At 42.2% G+C, this 22752-nt stretch overlaps 3 protein-coding genes and 1 long non-coding RNA gene across 19 annotated transcripts; 3 read left to right on the top strand and 1 right to left on the bottom strand.

Moving 5' to 3' along the window:
- The first annotated feature begins 483 nt into the window (after positions 1-483).
- On the top strand, positions 484-15420 carry LOC148399613 (protein kinase C beta type). Of its 4 annotated transcripts, none has more exons than XM_088372771.1 (17): positions 484-1129; positions 1939-1970; positions 6314-6396; positions 7343-7457; positions 7707-7835; positions 8178-8334; positions 8442-8576; positions 8654-8750; positions 8869-9015; positions 9091-9264; positions 9330-9421; positions 9508-9570; positions 9662-9800; positions 9873-9953; positions 10029-10136; positions 10246-10386; positions 13162-15420. In XM_088372771.1, exons 1-17 carry the CDS (start codon positions 966-968, stop codon positions 13312-13314), a joined length of 2010 nt encoding a protein of 669 aa, XP_088228897.1. In that variant the 5' UTR covers positions 484-965; the 3' UTR covers positions 13315-15420. The 4 variants fall into 4 exon arrangements, with proteins under 4 accessions (XP_088228897.1, XP_088228899.1, XP_088228896.1 ...); XM_088372773.1 differs by having other exon boundaries at positions 486-1129; positions 7346-7457; XM_088372770.1 differs by lacking the exon at positions 13162-15420 and adding an exon at positions 11138-12143 and having other exon boundaries at positions 488-1129.
- Positions 1420-21549, bottom strand: LOC148399611 (uncharacterized). Of its 13 annotated transcripts, none has more exons than XR_015857871.1 (15): positions 21394-21549; positions 20890-20965; positions 19545-20400; positions 16320-16509; positions 16107-16175; positions 12302-12579; positions 12123-12176; positions 10217-10344; positions 10006-10126; positions 9055-9259; positions 8643-8991; positions 8413-8550; positions 7700-7849; positions 3082-3222; positions 1420-2379 (listed from the first exon to the last, which is right to left on the bottom strand). It is a non-coding gene; the product is annotated as an uncharacterized LOC148399611 (long non-coding RNA). The 13 variants fall into 13 exon arrangements; XR_015857870.1 differs by having other exon boundaries at positions 20336-20400; positions 21394-21548; XR_015857873.1 differs by having other exon boundaries at positions 16320-16504; positions 20336-20400; positions 21394-21548.
- Positions 16303-19505, top strand: LOC148399612 (voltage-dependent calcium channel gamma-3 subunit-like). The gene is made up of 4 exons (XM_088372790.1): positions 16303-16515; positions 17384-17467; positions 17697-17837; positions 18384-19505. The coding sequence occupies exons 1-4, from the start codon at positions 16305-16307 to the stop codon at positions 18923-18925; spliced, it is 978 nt and encodes a 325-aa protein (XP_088228916.1). The 5' UTR covers positions 16303-16304; the 3' UTR covers positions 18926-19505.
- LOC148399610 (intercellular adhesion molecule 1-like) lies at positions 19846-22695 on the top strand. The gene is made up of 5 exons (XM_088372784.1): positions 19846-20126; positions 20518-20787; positions 20916-21242; positions 21373-21621; positions 21930-22695. The coding sequence occupies exons 1-5, from the start codon at positions 20051-20053 to the stop codon at positions 22112-22114; spliced, it is 1107 nt and encodes a 368-aa protein (XP_088228910.1). The 5' UTR covers positions 19846-20050; the 3' UTR covers positions 22115-22695.
- Positions 22696-22752: the final 57 nt, after the last annotated feature.

Genomic DNA, 22752 nt, shown 5'->3' with positions numbered 1-22752 from the left:
TTTTAACTACCACAGCATCAATGCTAGATTAATTAGCTTGCCCATGGGCTTTTGTATACAAGCAGCAATATAGTTTGATTAATTACAAAATATGTAATTATTTGTTTAGTTTTACAGAATTTCACGTGTGTACTGCTTCTTACTGACAAATTAAAATTGAATGTAAATATAACTTTCCTGTCATGCTACTAGACAATCTGGTCGGTGAGGTTTTACAATACGCCATTAATGGCACGGAGAAACTAGTGGGATCAACTTTAAATCCTGTTTTATTTGGATTGTTTGAACCACAGAGCACTCACATTTTATTTGACAGATGATTGAAAAGAAATTGACATACTAATCTGAATTGTTAAAGGGGTGTGTTTATTTATTTTTGTTGTTGTAAGAATGATAAGAGTTTGCTTTTCTTGTTTGACCACTACATTGAGCGTGCTAATTCCTTAAAATCCACACAAATGCAGCACACCCACAATCTGTCTTGACATGATTATTGCGAAATAGGGGGGAGCGCAGGGAAAGTCCATTTAATACGCGTGCAATTCGAGTTACGATCATGGTCAAAAGTTCATCGCGAGCCGTTCGTATATTCGCATCGTCGTATATCGGGACCGTCGTCGATAGCGCGAGAGCGACAAAAAGGAAGCGAGAGAGGTAAGCAAGCAGAAACACTGACAGTCTATCAACAGGGAAGCAAGGGGGAGAGGGCACGCCGGAAGAAGCAACAGCGAGCATAGAACTCGTCGGAACCGGCCCAAAATCGACAGCAGGGGTAGGGAAAGCGACGATTTGGACGACGACGAGGGGCGGAGGAGGAGGAGAAGAAAAAGACACCTGCACCCCCGCTGCCACCTCCGCCGCGCCTCCTCCCTTCGGAGCCCCCCTCCTCTCATTCCTCTCCCTCGGACCGCCGCCGCCGCCGCCTCCACCATCACCACCACCTCCGCCGCCGCTTCCTCGTTAAGATGGCTGACCCCGGCAGCGACGGAGAGGTGGCGGAGGGCGCGCGCGGCTTTGCCCGTCAGGGCGCCTTACGCCAGAAGAACGTCCACGAGGTGAAGAACCACAAGTTCATCGCGCGCTTCTTCAAGCAGCCCACCTTCTGCAGCCACTGCACCGACTTCATCTGGTGAGGATTGCATGTATGCGTGTGTGTGTATGGACACAGGTGATTCACTTGATGCGGCAGCAGTGTTTCCCGAAATCCGACAATAGCGACAGTTGCACCACGGACGTCCGCGGCTTGGCTTTTTTTTTTTTTTTTTTGCCGCATCGCCACGCAGCCCCATCCGCAGGCACGCGGGGGCCTGCTGCATGCCCATGTGTGTCATTGAATGCGTCATGAGTAATTCACATTATTGGGCGAATACTGAACGGCATTCACCCGATAACGTGCAATGATCATCACGACAAAAATGCTTCATTTACATAATGCACAGCCCATTATTGTTATTTTAGTCTTTCCACATTTCTCAAATGATTCAAACCATTCCATCTTGAAAATGGTCACAAAATTCAGGATCCTGTAGCTTACTATTTTTTCACCTTTCCCCACAGTTTTTATGAATCCACCATATTATACATGATAATTGGCAGACATTTTACGCACTAATCTCCATCTCTCAACCTCCATTTTTCAATAATCCACATTGTCCATGAATATGCACTGTAAATGCACATGATAAACATATTCCATATTTCACTACCAAATCATCCTATTCTAATTTCAACATGTGAACAGTTTATGCTGGAGACCTCGGCTTCTTACGTTATTATTTTTGCTATATGTTAGCATACCTACTGCTAGCATTTGAGCAATTCTAATAAGAAATAGTAAATAGGTGAAATGTGCAATCGTCATCAGCCCTATTGAGTTTCTCACTGTTTTGTAACATTCTCCAATTCCCACGTCAAGTCTTATTGCTCTTGTGTCCGCAGGGGCTTCGGCAAGCAGGGATTCCAATGCCAAGGTAAGAAGACTGCTTGAAGATGGCTGTGGGTTTTCGAGTTTGTTGTCTTAAGTGGGCCTCAGGTCTGCTTTTTGTCACCGGCTGAGCTCTCACTGTGCTGGTGTTGGCTAGTGTTTACGCACAGAGATGAATGAGCAATCAAAAGAGAGTCCACAAAACCCCCCCTCTCACTTTCTTCTCGAGAAATGGTGGGTTTGGAGTGCTGGTGGGCGGATGGTTGATCGTGGACCGGTCGGGTCAAGGTTCACGTCGTCGCCACAGCGACCATTACTCACAGTAGGCCATTGAAAGGGTGACGGACTTTAGTGTGGTTCCCTCCCCCGTAGCACAGGCGGCCTTCACTGAGGTGCTTAGGTGCCATCACTTCATCAGTGAGAGGAAAATGAGTCTTCAGTGACATGGATATTGCCTGTGCATGACCAAGCAAGCTGTGAACTTCTTTTTGATGCTGCCTTGTTTGTTTTTATCACGAAGAACTGTTAATTATACAACACTTGTATATCTATGACCTTGCGTGCCTCCGCTTTTTTTTTTTTTTAAGCTGTGGATTATTCTAGTTCTTCTGTTCTTTTTTTTCCTCACGCAAGAATAACCGGTGAAAGCTTTTTGTATTATCCAACCATGTTGTTTCTGGCTATGTTCCCTGCCCATCAGCAGATCAGAAGCAATTAACCCCGCAGGTCATAGCGGGGTTACTTGTGATGTTATTGATCATCTTCTGTGTTGCTCCAGTGATCAAACAGTAGATCAGCTTCCTTTTGTGGCAGGTTTGTCCGTCAAAGGGAGAAAAGGTTGACGAATTGACTGTACCTTAAGGTCCATGAAAATACAGGGCGTGCCATTGCTTTTGGCGAGTCCATTATGACAGACACGATCCATCTAAAGCTGTATTAGCTTTTTAAATCTCCAAAACGTTGTTGCATAATCAGTGTGGCACAACCACAGTAATAAACATTGCTGTTGGCTACGTCAATGAATAGTCCCCGATGAAAACCCGAGCTGCTTTTTGGGGTCTTAACTAGAACGAGCAGGTGTGTGCAGTGCGCTATCGTGATGGGAGGAGCGCCAGAACGGGAGGAATGTCAGACATGTGGTGTAAACGTGCTCTTACCTGTACGCTCGTGTGACAAAGGTGTCTCCTGTGCCTTCTGGGTGTGTTTCCGTACTGGTTCTGCAGGTGAAGACTTCTCCTTTGAATCCTTCCTTCACATGTTTAATGCAGTGTTTGTTTGCTTGTAGACTCCCACGATCACTATAAGGAAGTCACATTGGTTTAATTTCCTGTGGAAGTGTCTCAGCGTCGTGATGAAATGGTCTGGAAGTCTCTCATATTTTTTGTAGCTTTTATTTTCCTGTGGGTTACACACAGAACTAATTAAATGCGATGTAATCAACAATGGCGTCCAACACAAAAGAGGCAATCCGGCAGTGAGTTTAAATGACATGTCCGTCGCATATATAAAAATTCTCCCCGGCTAACATCGCTGTTGACAAACTTGCAACCTTGGCACTCTTCAAATGTCATCCTTGAGAAGAGTTTGCCTCATAAGGTGTATTTCTTCTTCCAAGCAGGCCAGAAATGACTTCATTGATTTATCTGCAATAATTCATGTCAGCACAAGTGCATCTCCTTCATTACAAGGAGAAGTTTTCATCAGCAAGGAAGAGTCCGTGAATCAGGTCTACTCGACTAACAGGCACATTCAGATTTGTCATTTGGAGTCCCGACTCTCATCCATAATTATTCTGCTCCCGTCAATACGAAAAAGTTAACTGGAGGTGCCGAATTTCATTCTCACGCCGCCGCTTGGCACTCCGTTGGCGGCGGCTCATTTGCAACAGATTTCATTTGCTTTCTGGCAGTAATAACGACAAAACTTGTCACGATCAGATTGGACAGCAAATCCCGATGATCGCTGTTGTTTGAATTGATTGAGCGATCATTGATCGTCAGGTTTGTGTTACAGCTCAGTTTGTTGTTGCCGTCGGAAACAGACAGGGCGAGCAAGCGTGCTTCCACACGTCTTTTAATTGTTTCTACTCTGACGGCACTCAGCCCTTTTGAATTGTATTTTGAGCTAATTATTTCGAAAGAGTTGGCTATTTCAACACACGTTCCCAACCAATTTAGATTTCCTAAACTTCCTCCAAGTAGATATTTGCAGGAATGTTTGTCGAAATGTTTTGATTTGCCGTTAACGCCGCCAGTCACTCGGAAAGGGGCGGCGTCGGTAGGCTCGACTGTCAGGCTCGGCTTGGTTGCTAGGCAACAGAGCAAAGACCTCCACGGCGGGTCACTCGGCCTGTCTTTCTGTTGCATGCCGGAGTGTGTTTTGTGTGTGTGTGTGTGAAGATTTATGAACAGAAGGCTAGAGTGCGACTGTTTGCTGGTGTGCTGTTTCTGCTTTTTCTGACACACTACAAACACACAAATTCTCCACCCAGATGGACACAACCTGATTTTCGCACTGTTTAGCAAACATTCAAGGTTGGAGTGTCTCTTTTGCGAAAGGTGTCTGAAAAGCAGATGTGTGATACTTTTGTAGTGGAAAAGGCAGTCATGAATGAAGACAGATGAGGCCATTCATGATAAAATAATACCAGTAGAGCTTCAAGTTGTGCTGTGAAGCACGTTTTGGTCAGACTGGCACCGAATGAAACTCGGCAGCTTGGAGAGCGGCTGTTCATTATCGAGCAGTCGTTCTGAAATACAGCGAGGTTGATTCCGTTATATCTTTTTTATTTCTCAGCCGATTAATCGGTTCAAATAATTCATATCGGTGGGGCCCTCTGCTCTTTGTAAAACTTTACATTTGGCCTCAGCCGGAGAAAATCCTGCCTTTTATTTTTTTTAGGATTGTGATCAATTCACTAGCTTGGCCATCGAATGACTTTTTAATTTGTACAGCGCTCCTTTTTATAGCTGCATGAATAGTTATTGTGCAATTGCCTTGATGGCAAGTGGCCGGAATAAACTGTATTTAATGTTCAGTGTTTATTAATCACTTAGAGTAGTCTCCATGGTAACAAAGGGTCAGAGCTAGTTCGACCTGCTTTATAAAACAATTGCGATCCTGATTTGTAAAAATCTGTCCTCTGGCCGATGGACTGTGTTGAGGAAGTTAATTCTATCTATCTATCTATCTATCTATCTATCTATCTATCTATCTATCTATCTATCTATCTATCTATCTATCTATCTATCTATCTATCTATCTATCTATCTATCTATCTATCTATCATTAATTAAATCCTTTTATCTATCTATCTATCTATCTATCTATCTATCTATCTATCTATCTATCTATCTATCTATCTATGATTTATTATTTAATTAAATCCTTTTATCTATCTATCTATCTATCTATCTATCTATCTATCTATCTATCTATCTATCTATCTATCTATCTATCTATCTATCTATCTATCTATCTATCATTAATTAAATCCTTTTATCTATCTATCTATCTATCTATCTATCTATCTATCTATCTATCTATCTATCTATCTATCTATCTATCTATCTATCTATCTATCTATAATTTATTATTTAATTAAATCCTTTTATCTATCTATCTATCTATCTATCTATCTATCTATCTATCTATCTATCTATCTATCTATCTATCTATGATTTATTATTTAATTAAATCCTTTTATCTATCTATCTATCTATCTATCTATCTATCTATCTATCTATCTATCTATCTATCTATCTATCTATCTATCTATGATTTATTATTTAATGAAATCCTTTTATTTATTTTTTTTTGCTTTTTATGACCTAATAAACTAAAACATACACAACAGTTTTGCAGAGGCTCATTTGGAGGCTTAGCTGGCTAGCTAGCATTTCTGATGTGATTCCAATGAAGCTCTTAATCGTAACACTATAATGATGCTCAGTTGGGTTACCGGCAATGACCCAACTCCATTCGCTGCTTCCTTCTACTTTGCTTCACAAACAGCCTCAACTTCTCTAAAAGATATTTTGCAAGCTTTCGTAGCTTAATCCAAATGGGGTTTTGCAACATAGCCACGATGTGTTTGTGCTCATCTCGGAGCAGAACGCCAAAACAAATCAACAGGCTTGTTTGACAAGGGTGACGTTAGCTATTGTAGCTTTGCCGAGTTGATTTCGATTCATTCCTCCATGCTGTGATGGAATAAAAGTACAACTAAATATAGGAATTGGCGGGAAGGGAAGCTGGAACAGCTGAAAAACTATTGTGAAATGACTAATGGCACATAATTGACATATTGATGCATCTATTTATATTTTTCGCTTGGTATCGGATTGCAAGTGACAGATTTTTTTTTTCCTCTCTCCTTTCTTGTCACAGTGTGCTGTTTTGTGGTCCACAAGCGCTGTCATGAATTTGTCACCTTTTCCTGTCCGGGTGCCGACAAGGGGCCCGCCTCCGACGTAAGTCAATCAAATATACATTAAATGAATATTTTGATGGTACCTCGACCAATGAGAAGCGTGAGAACAATACCGACGAACTTTAAATTAAAAATTGTCACAAAGTCATTTTATTTTATGTTTATTTATTTTTCATTATTTAATTTTGGCTTTATTTATTTATGTATGTATTTATTTATTTATTTAAGCTTCGCCGCAAGTTTGGAATAGTGGGGCAGTGAATTAATTATCTCCCCCATTGTACATCAGTACGTTTACCCAACCGGATAATTTAATCCTAACCTACCGACTTGTGGAGAAAATGTATTTGGCTAAACCACATCCCACCCTCTGCAACGCTAGGTAGCAATATAGCCGTTTTCAGCTTGTTTTTCCTCTTGACCTCTCGTGTCACATCAAATCAAAGTAGCTTTGGGTAGCTGGTAGCAAACTGGTATAATGCGGCGCCGTCAAACGGATGACCACTTGCTTCGAAAAATGCTCATTTGTCACTTCTTTTCATTTTTCTCTCTCACATTTACCGTTTTCCATCTCAAGGAGATTTTTATTCCATGTATAATGCCAAAGAAAAAGCCGACAACACCACACGCGGGCTCATAATGAAACATTTGGTGCTCGTTGAACGCCATGATTCAAATCAAGAGTTACGGCCTCAGGTTGCGTTCGAATGAAATGTTCACATTAACGTGCTGAGTGAGATCGAGTTAAGATTATTAATGGAATTAGCCATGTCAGCACTTTACGCTCACGCACAAACTCAGTGCCCATTTCCTGTCAACGCGATGACTCCAAATCACATTTCGACGCGCTGTTAAAAGGGGAAAATGTGCTGCGTGGCTGCTTCAACTTAATGGGCCAATAGCTCAAGCGAGTCATGCATCCTTCACTTTCGAGCCTCGTCCAGCCGTGACGTTTAATTCTAAATTGCTTCTGTTATGTGTCTTAGCAGGACCCTCGTAGTAAACACAAGTTTAAGGTGCACACGTACTCCAGTCCGACCTTCTGTGACCACTGCGGCTCGCTCCTCTACGGCCTGATACACCAGGGGATGAAATGTGACCGTACGTAAAGAGTGTGTGTGTATCCTGACACCTAGTGGACACCTTGAAACATCACAGCTGGCTAGAAACAATATGCAAATTCCATTCAGTCCCAAAATGCACAACTTCAGATAAATTTACCTTCACCTGATTTGTTTCTATACAGATATTAGATTTGTGATTGTATTGATCAAATTGGATGATATAAGACATTATTACATTAATAATGCTGAATTGCTTGGATGACGGTGTGTGTGCGCTACCGTGTAGACTGCATGATGAACATCCACAAGCGTTGTGTGGCCAACGTGCCGAGCCTTTGCGGGACGGATCACACCGAGAGGAGAGGGCGTATCCAGATCTCGGCCCGGATCACAGACGACACTTTGACCGTCACCAGTAAGTGCTCCCCCCTACGGTGGACGGAAACACTCACAATAAGGAGGTGGACAGACAAATAGAAAGCCCCTCCTCAACTTCAAAAGAGAGAGAGACCAAAACTGGAAAGTCCATTAGCTGATCAATAATGCAACGATTGGCCCACATGGCCTGTTGGACATTTGTCCATGTGCCAGCTTTGTCTCTCGCAGACAGCTCTGCATTGATTATGGAGCGCAAGCTAAACTGTTGCTAAGTGTTGTCAAATGCAGCCGGGGAGCAAAGCGTTGAGCGTTGGTAATGATGAGCATCTTAAAGACCACGCACGAAAAACAGTATTTGGTCTTGCTCTGTCCCGTATAGTCAAAGAGGCCAAGAACTTGGTCCCGATGGATCCTAACGGCCTGTCAGATCCTTACGTGAAGCTCAAGCTGATCCCTGACCCCAAGAGTGAGAGCAAGCAGAAGACCAAGACCATGAAATGTTGCCTAAACCCTACCTGGAACGAGACCTTCACTTTGTGAGACATCTTCTAAAGAGTCCCGTTTTTATCTTTGTTCTTTCATCACATGTCAAAAGTATCAGATGCCTTCCTTACCTTTGCTTTTATATCTTCGCCTCCATCAGTAACCTGAAAGAAAGCGACAAGGACCGCCGCCTGTCCGTGGAGATCTGGGATTGGGACCTGACCAGCAGGAACGATTTCATGGGTTCTCTGTCCTTCGGGATCTCAGAGCTGCAGAAACAAGGCGTAGACGGGTGGTAAGACGAGAACATGTGTCAGTTTGCTAAGTTCTGTTGACAAGGCTGTGCTGACAAGTATCTAACCTCGGCCCAAGGTTTAAGCTTCTGTCCCAGGAGGAAGGAGAGTATTTCAACGTCCCCGTCCAGCCTGACGGTGAAGATGGCAACGAGGAGCTTCGACAAAAGTTTGAAGTGAGTCGTCTTCTTGATTTGATGTTGCGATCTTTAACTCATTCAGACGTTTCTATTCTCGTCAATGGGAGTGAATGAGTTCATCTCAACATTTGCAACTTGTTTTCTTTCATTGCAGAGGGCAAAAGTCGGTCCGGGGAAAACGTCAGACTCGTCCTCCTCCTCCTCGTCCGTCAGCAAGTATGACAGCAACGGCAACCAGGACCGTATCAAGCTCTCAGACTTCAACTTCATCATGGTTCTGGGAAAGGGCAGCTTTGGCAAGGTGCACTACGTTCTTCCCGCAAGCTGAAGGAAAACTTACTTTTCAAACATTTCCCGATCGTCCGGCTTGCCGTAGGTGATGCTGGCCGAGAGGAAAGGTACGGACGAGTTGTACGCCGTGAAAATCCTGAAGAAAGACGTGGTGATCCAGGATGACGACGTGGAGTGCACCATGGTCGAGAAGCGGGTCCTCGCTCTTGCCGGAAAACCGCCTTTTCTCACACAATTGCATTCCTGTTTCCAGACTATGGTAGGACACAAAAGTAAGATCAAAAATGTCCGCCGTGGGTAACCGATCTTCGTTCGAATCTCCAGGACCGATTGTATTTTGTGATGGAGTATATTAACGGAGGGGACCTAATGTACCAGATCCAACAGGTCGGGAAGTTTAAGGAACCTCATGCAGTGTGAGTAAAGCCTCGTGTGTAAATTTAATGCGTGCATACGATTGCACGATATCGCCAGAAAATCAAAAAGCCTTTCGGTTTTTCAGGTTCTATGCCGCCGAGATCGCCACCGGCCTCTTCTTCCTCCACTCCAAAGGAATTGTGTATCGGTGAGTGTGTTTGTCACCTGAGAACGCCGCGTTTGTTCACAATCCTCCTCGAACCGTAGTATGTACTTATCACCTGCAAGTGTGTCCGTAGGGATCTCAAGCTGGACAACGTGATGCTCGACTCTGAAGGCCACATCAAAATCGCCGACTTCGGCATGTGCAAAGAGAATATGTCCGACGGTGTTACCACTAAGACGTTTTGCGGGACACCCGACTATATCGCCCCTGAGGTTCGTTTACTCTTTACGTTTTTTTTTAAACCTCTTTGAATGAGACTCACTTCTTTGGTGTGAACATTCCAGATCATAGCCTACCAGCCTTACGGAAAATCTGTAGATTGGTGGGCCTTTGGCGTGCTGCTTTATGAAATGCTCGCGGGGCAGGTTGGTCTCGCATTTGCCGAAAAAAGCACAAAATAGTGACGAGAACACTTACTAAGTTGTCGCTTCCGTGTCCAGCCGCCTTTTGACGGGGAGGATGAAGATGAGTTGTTCCAGTCCATCATGGAGCATCACGTGTCCTACCCGAAATCCATGTCCAAAGAAGCTGTGGCCATCTGCAAGGGGGTGAGCCCACATTCAAATGAACTTTCAATACGGATTTGAGTCTTCAATGACACACACGGGAAATAAAAAATGACACACACCTTTGATTAGATTTCTGTGTGATGTCTAGCTGATGACCAAGCACCCGGGTAAGCGTCTGGGCTGCGGTCCCGAAGGCGAGAGGGACATTAAGGAGCACGCCTTCTTCCGTTACATCGACTGGGAAAAACTGGAGAACAAAGAGGTCCAACCGCCTTTCAAGCCAAAATCTGTGAGTACTTGCCCTCTCTGGCTGTTTACTGCCGTGGGAACGATTCACACACAACACAATGTCAGGTAAGTCGGGGTCATTCCTTGCACGCAACCATCGCCCGCACTTTGTCATTGTGGTGATGACTCAGCAATATAGACCAATGGAAATCCGCAGTTCACGAGCTGTGCGATTTTATTGGTTGATGCCATGTTTGCGTTGCCTTTTTTTTGGCTGGGGGGTTGCAGCCTGGGTTATAATAGTTTTATTTTTTTATTTTTTTTTTTATTTCATTTTTATTTATTTTTTTTAGTTCATTCAGATGGAATTATTTATTAGAGCAGGCTTGTTTGTTGATACTTTTTGAAAATGATTTGTTTTCGTTTAGATTTCATGAGATTTTTCTGTTTTGAAATAGTATATGCCATATTTGTCGCGCAATTAATTAAGTCAACTACAATTTTAAAATTATTTGACCTTATATATATATACGGCGATACAGAAATAAATACATTTAAAATGAACCTCCAAAATGAAGCTTTATATTAATTGACAAAAACAAATTTGATGGCAATGTAAGACAGAATTACAGTTAGTATATCTTTTTTTTTTTTTTTAAGAAATATTGTTTTATTTTGTTGGATTTTTTTTCACTTTCGCTTATTTTGTCAGTTTTCTTGAACTATAATAACCCGGGCGGCATCCCTCATCATGCTCACTCCCATCCCTCCATTTTCTCTCTCTCTCTCTTCTCTCCCCTCTTCCACGGCAGTGCGGGCGTGACGCCGAGAACTTTGACCGCTTTTTCACACGCCACCCCCCAGAGCTGACCCCCCCAGATAAGGAGCTAATAGCCAACTTGGACCAGGAAGAATTCCAAGGCTTCACATTTGTTAACCCGGAGTACCATCACGCTACTCACTGACCTCGCTGCACACAAACACACACAAACACACACACACATCAGTGCAATAGTGAGCCAGAAATTACCATCATGAGCATATGCAGGCAAAAAAAAAAAAAAGTCTCACCATTCCTTTAACATGGTAAAAATAAGCGCATGTAAGAAAAGAGAAATATCAAATTTGTAATATCAGCTCTACTGTTTCGATCACAACTGCAGGTTAAACTAAACTAGCCTCTCGGTTTATTTTAGCATATTCATGCTACTAATGAGGAGAATTGTTTAAAAACCCGAAATGACCTTCCTAGGATTGTTTGTAAGTGCTGAATATTAGTCGATTTTAGACACACACCCGCCAAAATATTTGGTACAGTCGTACGAGAGGTCAAAAATGTGATAATCGCACAATTTATTATCATCGTTTACACTGCATCAGGTTGTATTATCGTCTTAGTTAAGACCAAATATTGTTTACAGCTCTTGTATTCGATCCGTGGCTGCCAAAGTGCCAACTGAAAATCATCAGAGTGCAGCTAAGCCAACATCACAAAAAAAAAAAAAAAAAAGACCCGTGCGTGCCAGTTTAGTTGGAGTCGTCCATTTTGGACTGCACATTAGAACAAATGACACGATAACCTCCGAAAAAAAAAATTCATCGTGACGAGATGTGCGTTCAACAAAGTATTGGTCACGTGTCGTCACGCCAGTGAAGACGTTTACGCACTTAAGGCAATGACGGAAAACATAGGGGAAGAAAAAAAATGTAATGAATATATCATTGTTGTGGGTGAAAGAAAAACTTCTATGAATTGTGTTGTTGTTCTGTATGACTGGAAAGTAAGAATATACTCACTGGTGCCTACCAGGACACTTGTGCTGCGTCCGCGTTCTTCTTCCACATCTCCATCTGATAGAAAATAGAAAAACATTTAGAAATTGTTCATTTATGATCTACTTGTGGTTTCGCTAACGGTTCATTGCGCGCGTCACGCTAGCTAGTAAATATTCGAGCGGGTGAGTAGGAGAACCAACTTTTCTTCCTCAGTTCAGCCGGCCGCCAAGACACAAAGGGAGGTAGGCAACGTCAACATTCTTCCTTCATGTGCTCGGTTCACAGCTTCACCTCCTATCCTCTTGTGGAATCTGTTCTATGGATCCTCGTTTGTACTGGAATGTTTCTCTCTGCCGCGCAGGTGTTTGTCTCGGGTCTGTACTGTGACGTCAGCAGGTCTTTTCCGTTTTTTCGTTGTTGTCGTGTTTCCGGGTTTGTTCGCGCTTCTGTTTTTGTCACACTGGGGACCCAAAAGCTCCTGAAACAGAATCAATCATGTAGACTAGATCTTCATAAGTGTAATGAAGCGCAACCTATAAAGGTCAAAGGTCACAGAACCAGCCCTCGAGGACTGGAGTTTGACACCTGTGCAAAATTGATGATGCTAGTCAGAATAAATCTGTACCAAATTATCACAGTTATAAAACTTTTATTAAATATAAGGACGTTGGTCAAACTTGGATGGAATACTGTAGGACCCGAAGATTACAAAAAGTGTCTTTTACTGTCTCACCCCGGCAGATCACTGATCGAAATGTCTTTGTGTCTTTGGACTTGCCTTTCTTTCCCCCTCATCACTGTGCTTTAATGGAACTTTTTTTTCTGCTTCCTGTTTTGTCTCGTTAGTAACGAGTGATGGGAAAATGAAGCTTCAAATTTGCTTCATGAACTAGTTGGTGTATTTTTTTTTGACTCCGCTCGATGGCAGTGACTTGCCTTTTCTTTAAGCCTTTCTTTGAGCCAAATTTGAAGTTTCCTTTTCCCATCACTATTCGTTATACTTTTTGAAATGTTGCCCCAAATGTTTCTTTTTGACTTGATTTTTTTTTCTGTTTGTCAGAAATCTCGCCGCGACGTGGGCAACTTTGACAAGGAGTTCACGAAGATGGCCGTTGAGCTGACTCCGACGGACAAACTCTTCATCATGAATCTGGACCAGAATGAATTTCAAGGCTTCTCCTACACCAACCCCGAGTTTGTTATACAAGTGTAAAAGGGGGGGGGGGATGAAAAATGCCAAAATCTGAACAGACCTGCAGTGTCTTTCCAATCATCTTGTCACATTGCATCCAATCGTAAAGCGGACTACACACCCACAAATGCACGATGTGAGACTGCACAAGTGAGGGCTGCTAACAGCGGGACTGATCTTCTATTCTCTTACACGGTAGCCGAAAAAAAAAAAAAAAAAAAAGAGTCTCTCATAGTGTGCAGACCTCCGCCAAGGCTCAACTGTTGACAAAAGTGAAGGAAGAAAAAACATATTTTCTATGGCTTCTGATTTCAAAGCAAATAATCCAACAATTTGTGTATAGAGCATAATTCTATAATATAAAATATAACACCCCTACTCTAGTACATCAGGTTTCATAATAACAAAAATATAATAATACAGTTCGTTATATTTCAGCAACAGATGGAATTTTGTTTCTAAAATGTCATAGCTCAAAATAACATAGTAGAATCTGTATTGCGTAAGCTTTTATAGGTCAAACTTAAAAACATGAAAATATCTCCAAAACCTGATATGCTAAAGAAAAAAAGTTTTTTTTTTAAATCAGTGTCAAAAATGCAACTCTGATTAAAATTTGCTGTTGACCAGTATTTGGATCGACTTGGGCCAATGTTTTGGATTATCCATTTACCTCATAAAACAACTTTTTATGTTGTTTCATCGAAAATAATCAAGTGTTTTTTATGTTGGATGCAGTTTTGTGCAAATCAGTCATAAGATTTTTGTGTAATCCTGAAAAACCATTTTAATAGCAATCAAAACAAAATTGGTCACTTTTGTGCTTGGCGGAGGTCAACAATAGTTAAAATTGTGTTTCCAGGAGCTCAGTGTCAGCATGTCAATGCGGAGCGCAACAACGAACAATGTCGCAGTGTGTGTATTGATCCACAGGCAGCAGGCATGTTTGTTGTTTATTTCCTTCTCATCTGTCATGAACATTCCATGATCAATATGTCATGTATGTTATGTGCTCACACACACACACACATATGCAAGCATGCACGTGTCTGAGCAGGGTGTAGTAGCGGATGGGATGGTCCGGATTTTGTCCCGAGCTCGCACGTTTTGTCTTCCAAATGAGTCCGTTTTTGACACGAGGCAGCCTGCGCTCTTACCCGAGCCGTACTTTCCAATTAAATTCCGTTCACGCAATAATCAGCAACAATTACTTTCCGATTCATCGTTAAACCTGGAGTTATTAAAATTTGTAATCTTTGGACAAAAGTATTGGGACACAGTTTTGGTGATCTTTGCCAAGAGATTTTATCAAGCGTAATTTAACCCTTTGAAGGTTTTGGGGTATTTCCCCCCCCCCCCGTGAGGCAAAGTGGGCTACGGGTGAGAGCAGAGGTGATTGCTCGAATTCATGCAAAAATGGCTCACAAATGCAAAAGCAACTCTTCCCCAAAAAGGATTTTGAAGGAACATCATCTCTTGTCTCCTTTCTGGTGCCATGTATGCGCTCACCTATAGTGCTATATGTACTGTCTTTGTGGTGCAGCTCCTCCTATGCATGCCATAACTGTATTTGTTGCCCTTTTTATTTTTTAATTCTTAAACACAAATGACTAGAGCTCACAAGATTGCGTGCAATGAACATTTAATAGTTGTACTTGTTCTTATTCTGTATATGTTTCGGTGTATGTGTAAATAGAAAAGGACTCCAAATGGTTTTGATGAGTTTCATCATATCACCTATCATGCTTTTTATTGATTCATTTTTTTTTTTGAATTAGAGCTCCAAGTGATGCTTTTTGAGCATTTTTTTTTGGGACATATTCAAAGTGTGAAGGTCACTGAAAGGATTTGGAGGTGCAATGGCTCGTTCGTCACCGCTTGCAGCCCTAATTGATTTTTTAGGTCGGTTCTGAGTTCAACACTTCCATTTGTGACCGTTTAAAGCAGGGGAAGGAAAAAAAAAAAAAAGAGGGGAACATGGATGTCTACTATGCAAAAGGCAAGCAAAAGAAGAGGAAGACTTGGAAGACTTTTGTATAAATCAACCTGTGTAACAATTACTACTCTCATGTTGCATGCGCCGTCATTACCTGCGCGTGAGGCATCAACATTAAAGTATGAATAGTTCTCTGACTCGGATTCTTGGTCTCTCAACTTTCCAGCCTATTTCTCGAGTTTATCGCCGCAAAGATTGGAATTCAAATGACATAGAAGTGATTAAAAGTGAAAATTAAAAAAAAGATTGTACATTTTGGTAACAGGATTTTTTTTGGTAGGATTGACAACTGGTCTAAACATCGACCACACAATTTGGGAGTCATGGGTTCAAATGTAGATTGTTAAAATAATTGAGTAAAAAAATAACGCAATTTGCTGGTATTGCAAAACAACAATATGGCTTATTTTGCATAAAACAACCACTAAAATTTTGAAAAACTATCACAAAAAATTGGGTTGGATTGAAGTCGTGGATTAACCAAAATTGGTTTGATCCATGTGCTTATCAAATTTTATCCATAACTTTTTGCTCCAACCAAGCAAGCTCTAATATCAACAAGGGCTGGAGCTTTGTCAAATTTGAAATCTGATTGGTTCAAGAAAAAGTCTCAACGCTATGATGGCTCAAATTGCTAAAGATTGTTAAAGCCCGAGGCAAATTATATGGATTAACACGTCAACACAGAGGCTGGATTCTGATTGGACACACACACACACACACACACGAGTGGTGGGGGACATGCTGCAATGAGTGTCAAGCAGCATCTCCATCCCGGTAGACCCTGTTGCACATACCGAGAGGTTGTTGTACTAACCTTTTGTCTCATCTGCTGCTCTCAAAGAATTCCTTCATTTTTTTTGTCCACTTCAATACAAAAGGACTCCTAAAAAAAAAAAAAAAGCACAATGTTTACTTTCAAAAGACGACCAGCAAAGTCAATTGGCATTCAAGCAAGTGAATACAAGCAGAGATAAAAGGCAGCTTTTTGGGGGTTTTTTTTGGGGGGGGAGGCATGAGGCTGTGCAACCGGGGTGTGATGATGCTGATGACAACGGCGGGGGCCTTTTGTGCCTTCAGCCTCATGACCATCGCGGTGGGGACCGACTACTGGCTGTACTCGCGCGGGATGTGCCGCTCCAAGAACCTGGGCGACAACGAGACGGTCCGCAAGAATGAGGAGGTGCTCACCCACTCGGGTTTGTGGAGGACATGCTGCACTGAAGGTACAAAAAATTAATAATAACAGTTTTTAATGTAATATTATAGTTAAAATCATTGTATGACTATACAGCATCATTTTAATTGTTGCAATGGAATCTTGATCATGACATGAGTTGGCTCACTATTTGGCAAGCAGAGCTAATTTATTTAATCAAATTCTTTTGACTGTATTAATGAAGGGTTTTTAAAATTGAGTCATCCATTCACCAACCAGCAGTGACTATTTAGATAACGATACTGCCATTGGTTTATAGTTCCAAAACAGTGTTATGTATTCTCTATATTCTGTTATTTTCTGAAAATAAATAAATGAATAGAATTTTTTAATTTTCTTAAAATAAATGAACAGAATTTTTAGGATTAAAAAAGTGTTAATTATTTTGTCAGGTTTCACTAAATGTTTTGTACCGCCTCACTGGTGCTCGTCTCCCTTTTTTCCACAATAAGTTTGGTTTTGGTAACCATGGTGATGGTCCCACGTCATCAATACTGCTCATCAGGACATATTCATCAATATATCCCATGTGACGCATGCATGGGGGGTCAAAAGGCATTGCGAGCAGCACGCCAAGTTGGAATTTCGAGTGCGCACTTGACAAAACTGAATGGACTCTAACCTCATATGAAACCTTATCAAAGTTCACACACCACCAAGTTTAGAGCAGAACTGAAGCCAAGCCAGAGCAGGGAGATCAATACGGAAGTCCATCAGATGATGCGCATCCCATTAAGCATTATGCAATTCACTCTTTTCAAGAGCATGTAAAGTGGACTGGGTCAAAGAGACAGAGTTAGTCATGCTGTAAAATAACACAGCAAAGTACTATAATATTACGAAAAACATTTACAGTCATGTTTGCTTCTCTTTAGGAACATTCCGAGGTGTTTGCAAAGACATCGATCACTTTGCAGAGGATGCCGACTACGAGCAGGATGCCGCAGAATATTTACTACGTGAGTTCCTGCTGTGATTCGAAAGTCACTCAAAAATGTATGGAATTTATTGCCATTGCACATGCGCAATAGCAATGACATAAGACGCAATGACCAACAGAGGGCGACAGAACTGAGAAGGTTTCTTAAATGAGAAAGAAAAACATAAGGAAAAGAAAGAGGCAAGCTTGGCTCAGAGTGAACATAAACGTAACTCGGGATTTGGTGTAAACACAGTTTTTCCTTTCAGGGGCGGTGCGAGCATCCAGCCTCTTCCCGATCCTCAGTGTGGGCTTGTTGTTCCTCGGAGGTGTGTGCGTGGCGGCCAGCGAGTTCTACAAGTCACGCTACAACGTCATCCTGACAGCAGGCATTCTATTTGTCTCTGCAGGTGTGCAACACGCAGACACTAAGGCACAAATCCTGGTTTTGAACTAAGTCTGCAAAGGCCTAATTATTGGATGACTGGGAAAATTATGAACCAGAGAGTCATAGTTTGGTGGATGTGAGTGACGTGCTGGATACATTCTAAAAACAGTTGGATCAAAAATAACCCAAATTGGGTAAAAAAAAAAAAGTGAACCAACCTTTTGGGTTATTGATCTCAACCAAAAAGTCAGATCGAAAAAAACAACCCCATACAATAGCGCCAAATTGGGGAGCTAAATTGAGAGCTAGCTTAAGGGGTCCATGAAACATTTTTTTTTTTTCAAAACAGTCTCTATAGAGAATGTAAGCAAATGTGGGGGGAAAAAATTCCCAGAAAAATTACAAAAAATACTCTAAATGCCGATTATCTGGCCTGGCTGGAACCTGGGTGGCATATTTCGAGGGGTGTCAGTGCCACCTTGGCACCCCTTCTAGCTCCGCCCATGTCCTGATTGTCAATAAGTGTTTACCGAGTTTTTTTTTTGACTCTTCACTTGTCACTCTTCAGGTTTGAGTAACATCATCGGCATCATCGTGTACATATCGGCCAACTCCGGAGATCCCAGCCAGAGTGACAACAAGAAGAGCTACTCCTACGGCTGGTCCTTCTACTTCGGGGCGCTGTCTTTCGTCCTGGCCGAGATGGTGGGCGTTTTGGCGGTGCACGTGTTCATCGAGAAGCACCGGCAGCTCCGTACCAACGGCCGACCCTCCCTGGTCAAACCGCCCGTCTCGCGTGGCTCGTCCAACTATCGCAACCGCTACTACAACAACCGCCCTCACAGGCACAGCAGCAGGAGTAACCACAGCGGCACCGTCGACTTCGCCCCCGACTCACTGCGAACGTCCCTGGTGCGGGAAGCGTCGCTCTCATCGGAGGCCAAGATGGCCGCCTTGCCGGGGTTGCCCCCTCCGGTTAGCTCGGAGTACATGCTTTACACGCTGAAGGACGCGGACGTGTTGTTGGACAGTTTAACGGCCGCGCCTCGGGACGATGATGACATACTGCCTGGAATGTGTGCGAACAGCAAGAGAACCACTCCGGTCTGACGCAAGACGAGATGACCTCTTGTTTAAGAAGAGCACAGAGACTCTGATGACAGAAACAATTACAAAAAGTGGTTCTCAAATTTTTTACACCCTAAAAACGCCCGACAAGTTCCACCATCATAACTAAAATGACATTAGCACACTCCCGTCACTAAGGGGGGGGAATAGAGGGCTGCAGAAATGCTTATTCCCAGGCATGAATCTAAAAAAATTGTGATTTTTATTTTATCATAACAATATACCTTCGAAACAACAACGCTAAGAACTCATCAATGCCAAGCAGGCTACGGACAAAAAACATTGACAACAAAACCTTTCTTTCTGAAGCAGATAAATCACTGACTTGTCTAAATGCCGTAGTAAAGCGTCAACTAGTGAGACGGAGGACTTAATAATTAATAATAATTAATAATAATTGCCGTTCATGTGGACCCCTCAACTCTCGATTCGGGTGATGGGTCGAGCTTAGTTTAGTAGGCCAGTAAGACCTTCAAAAAAAAAAATAATAATCATCTTACCACATCTGTGTGGATTCAAATTCATTTGTGTCCCATTATTTTTGACTTGTACACTGAATAAAGATTTCTCAGAAACTTATCATTTCAGTGCCTTGTGGTACCTCTCGTGTGACGAGAGCCAGGCGTGTTTTCCCGTAAAAGCGTGTGGGGGGCTTCACAGAAGGAATCCAATGATAAAGGAAAGCTGGCGTCCTGCCAGCTAGCGGGAACGCACTTAAAATTCCAAAGTAAATATAGGATATTTTACGCGATGAATTTTGCGTTGCTCTGTGAGCGGGTTGACGCTGATTTCATTCCTCATGACTGTGAGTCATCCTGTGCGGAAGATAAGCCGAATTTCCCATAAGGACAAACTTTCCCAGAATTCTCTCGCTCTGACTCTCTCTCTCTGGCTCTCTGTCTCTCTCTCTCTCGTCATGTGACTGCAGTGACCCATTGATGCTTTCTTTCTGAGCTCCAATGCTGCTTTCTCGCTCACTCACATCGAAAGGCAGTAGGGAAGACCGTCACTCTTACTTTCACTTTGCACTTTCAACTTCGGTTTTTCACAAGGGCAAGGCACTGCGCACTTTTTGTTACCAGTCGACTCAGAAACAAACTCGGAATAATGTTTTGCAGTTACTTCTTTTGGACTTTTCTTTCACTGTCTGGCATTTTAAGCAACTTCCATGTATGCGGCTGTGGTAAGTTTAAACGCTTTGGCTTCCCTTGAGGTTAGACTTAAAAACATTCTTCGATCAAACAATAGTAATTATGTCAAATGATTTTGCGTCATGAATTAAAATGCCTTTGGGTTCGATTGTTTGTTGTTAGAAAGCTTTTTGTCTTTACTGCAGGCAGAGTTTGAAGCATATTTTTAACTTGTTTAAAAAAAAAAAAAATTTGGACTCACCATGAACTTCGACAACATGTGAGAAACAGGAAGTGGGCTGTGGACACTTGCCAACGACGACATGACTGTCAAACACGTGTAAAAAGAAGTTAACTGAGGTTACTCTGTGACCTGAGATCTTCCACTGCATGATTCAAATTCAAAAAAATGTCTTGCTCCAAGAATTCCCTTCTGCTTCCCAGATTACAACTGCACGGACAAGCCAGTGTTCACTCCGTCCAAACTGGTGGTACAGTTCGGCATGTCGGCTTCCGCCAACTGTTCCGCTTGCCAACACGCTTGCCAGAACAAATCGGTCGGTTTGGAAAAGTCAATCGGCGAAGAGCAAAAAGACGGGAGAAACATTTTGTGGACGGTGGACAAAATGAATGCCTACCCTTCGTCTGTCACGTGCTACTACAACAAAGGCAAAGGCTCCCATTGCTGCAGCAAGCTGCCCATCACCGTCTACCGTAAGAACCTCCAGTAACTTAAATTTAGAAAGTAACTCGCCCCACACTGTCATCAAAAAGAAAGAAAAATAAATCACAAAAGGAAGTGGTTGTTTATCTTACCGACTCTTCATTTTGTGCCCTCGCAGAGTATCCCAAAAAGGTCGAGGTGGGCTTTCATGATCTTGAGGGGCCGATGCTGGAAGGGAAAGAATACATTCTGTACTGTCATGTGGTTGAAGCTGCTCCCCTCAGAAACCTTATCGTGATCTTCTACCAAGGCGGCACCGAAGTGAGCCGCAAACACTCAAAGGACAGCATGGAAAAGAAACCGGTCAACATAAGCTTCTTGACGTTCATTAATGCTACCAAAGAAACCAATGGCGCTCAATATGAGTGCATTGCCCAGCTGGACATGGACCCTGATAAACCACCATACGATATGCGATCTAATATCTTCACCACAAATGTTCTCTGTGAGTCATGAACATAATAACAATAGATCTGTAGAAATTCTTTTGTATATCGGCCTGACTGCTTCGGCGTTTTTTTTTTTTCAGCAAAAATCAATCTCACCAATGTATTTCTTTCTCAATCAATACGCAGATAAGCCTCAATTTGACGGACCTGTCTATAGATTGATCACCCTGACAGTGGGGGATCCCCTTCATCTCAACTGCTCCGCCGAGGGCAACCCGAGACCCTCGGTCACGTGGGAACTCCCGTCGGCCGCCGCTTTCGAAGGCGATGTCTTCTCGGTGGACTCTGTCACCACGGAACACAAAGGAGAGTACAAGTGTTCCATTAACAACAGCGTGGGGAGGACCACAGTTGTGTTTAACGTGGATGTACGAGGTGAGTTGATGAATTTCACCTCAACGTACTCGAAAAATCTACGGAAATACTTTCAAGTTACCTAATATATGTCGGTATAATACTTGTAAAAGTTACCTAAATATTTTCGACCTAATATGCCGAAAATACCAAAATCCTACCTATAAGCTACCCAAATATAAAATCAAAAAAATACATATAAGTAAATATAAGTTATCTAAATAAATCTTAAATGATCCCGAAAATATTCATCAACGGAGCTGTTGTAGTAATTGACTTCACTTATACCGATGCTAACTTTGTCACTCTTTTGTTTTCTTTCTTTGCAGTCAACTACATGAATATTATTTTAGCTGTAGTAGCAGTGGTCGTTGTTCTCGTGGCCATTGCCATCATCGCGATGTGCGTCCATTGCTACAGACTCAATTGCACTGGAAAGTACGACATGGACCCGTCGCGCTTCCTGACGGAGAGCTGCTGTGTGGGGGAGGGGGGGGGAGTGTTATGTGAATGAAGGTGCTGCGGTCCGTATAAATGTGTGCATATTTGTGCAACTAACTTGCTGCTGTTGGGTATATGAGGTCCACAGTTGTCTTTCTTCTGTAACACTGACAACAACGGGAAAGCACAATGAGTCCCAAAGGTATTAAAGCATGTGCAGGAAGTTGTTTTCCTTTCCTGTTTGAGGTAACGCCCGCCTTCCAACAAGCTTATTGGCACTTGCGTTTTTGACCCAATTCAGGACTATCTGCAATATTTCCATTGTTGTGATACAGACCCAGATGCAACTGGACTGATGGACATTGTTCAACAAGGCTTGCTGTATTTAATTTTTTTTTTTTTTTTTTAACATTTAATATTTTTTACATGATATCAATGAAGTACTAAACATGTTCTCATTGTGATTACACCCTTGAGATTTTCTGCCTTGTCTGTGTTTTTTTGGGTGTCCTATGTTGTGTGTAATGTATGTACAGTGTGTGTATATATATATATATATATATATATATATATTCCCCCTTAAATACTTTTTGGGGGTTGTGACATTGCCTCAAACTGAAATTGCTCACCTGGAATAAAAATAATGATAATATAGCATATGCTTCCATTGTAGTATTTGATGTATAATTTAATGAACACCAAATATGTTAT

Source organism: Syngnathus floridae, chromosome 4 (assembly GCF_059516105.1).
Source record: "Syngnathus floridae isolate MCC-2025c chromosome 4, RoL_Sflo_1.0, whole genome shotgun sequence".
Classification (NCBI taxonomy): Eukaryota; Metazoa; Chordata; class Actinopteri; order Syngnathiformes; family Syngnathidae; genus Syngnathus; species Syngnathus floridae.
The sequence above is the reverse complement of the archived record's forward strand: the minus strand, read 5'-3'. Positions and strand labels throughout refer to the sequence as shown.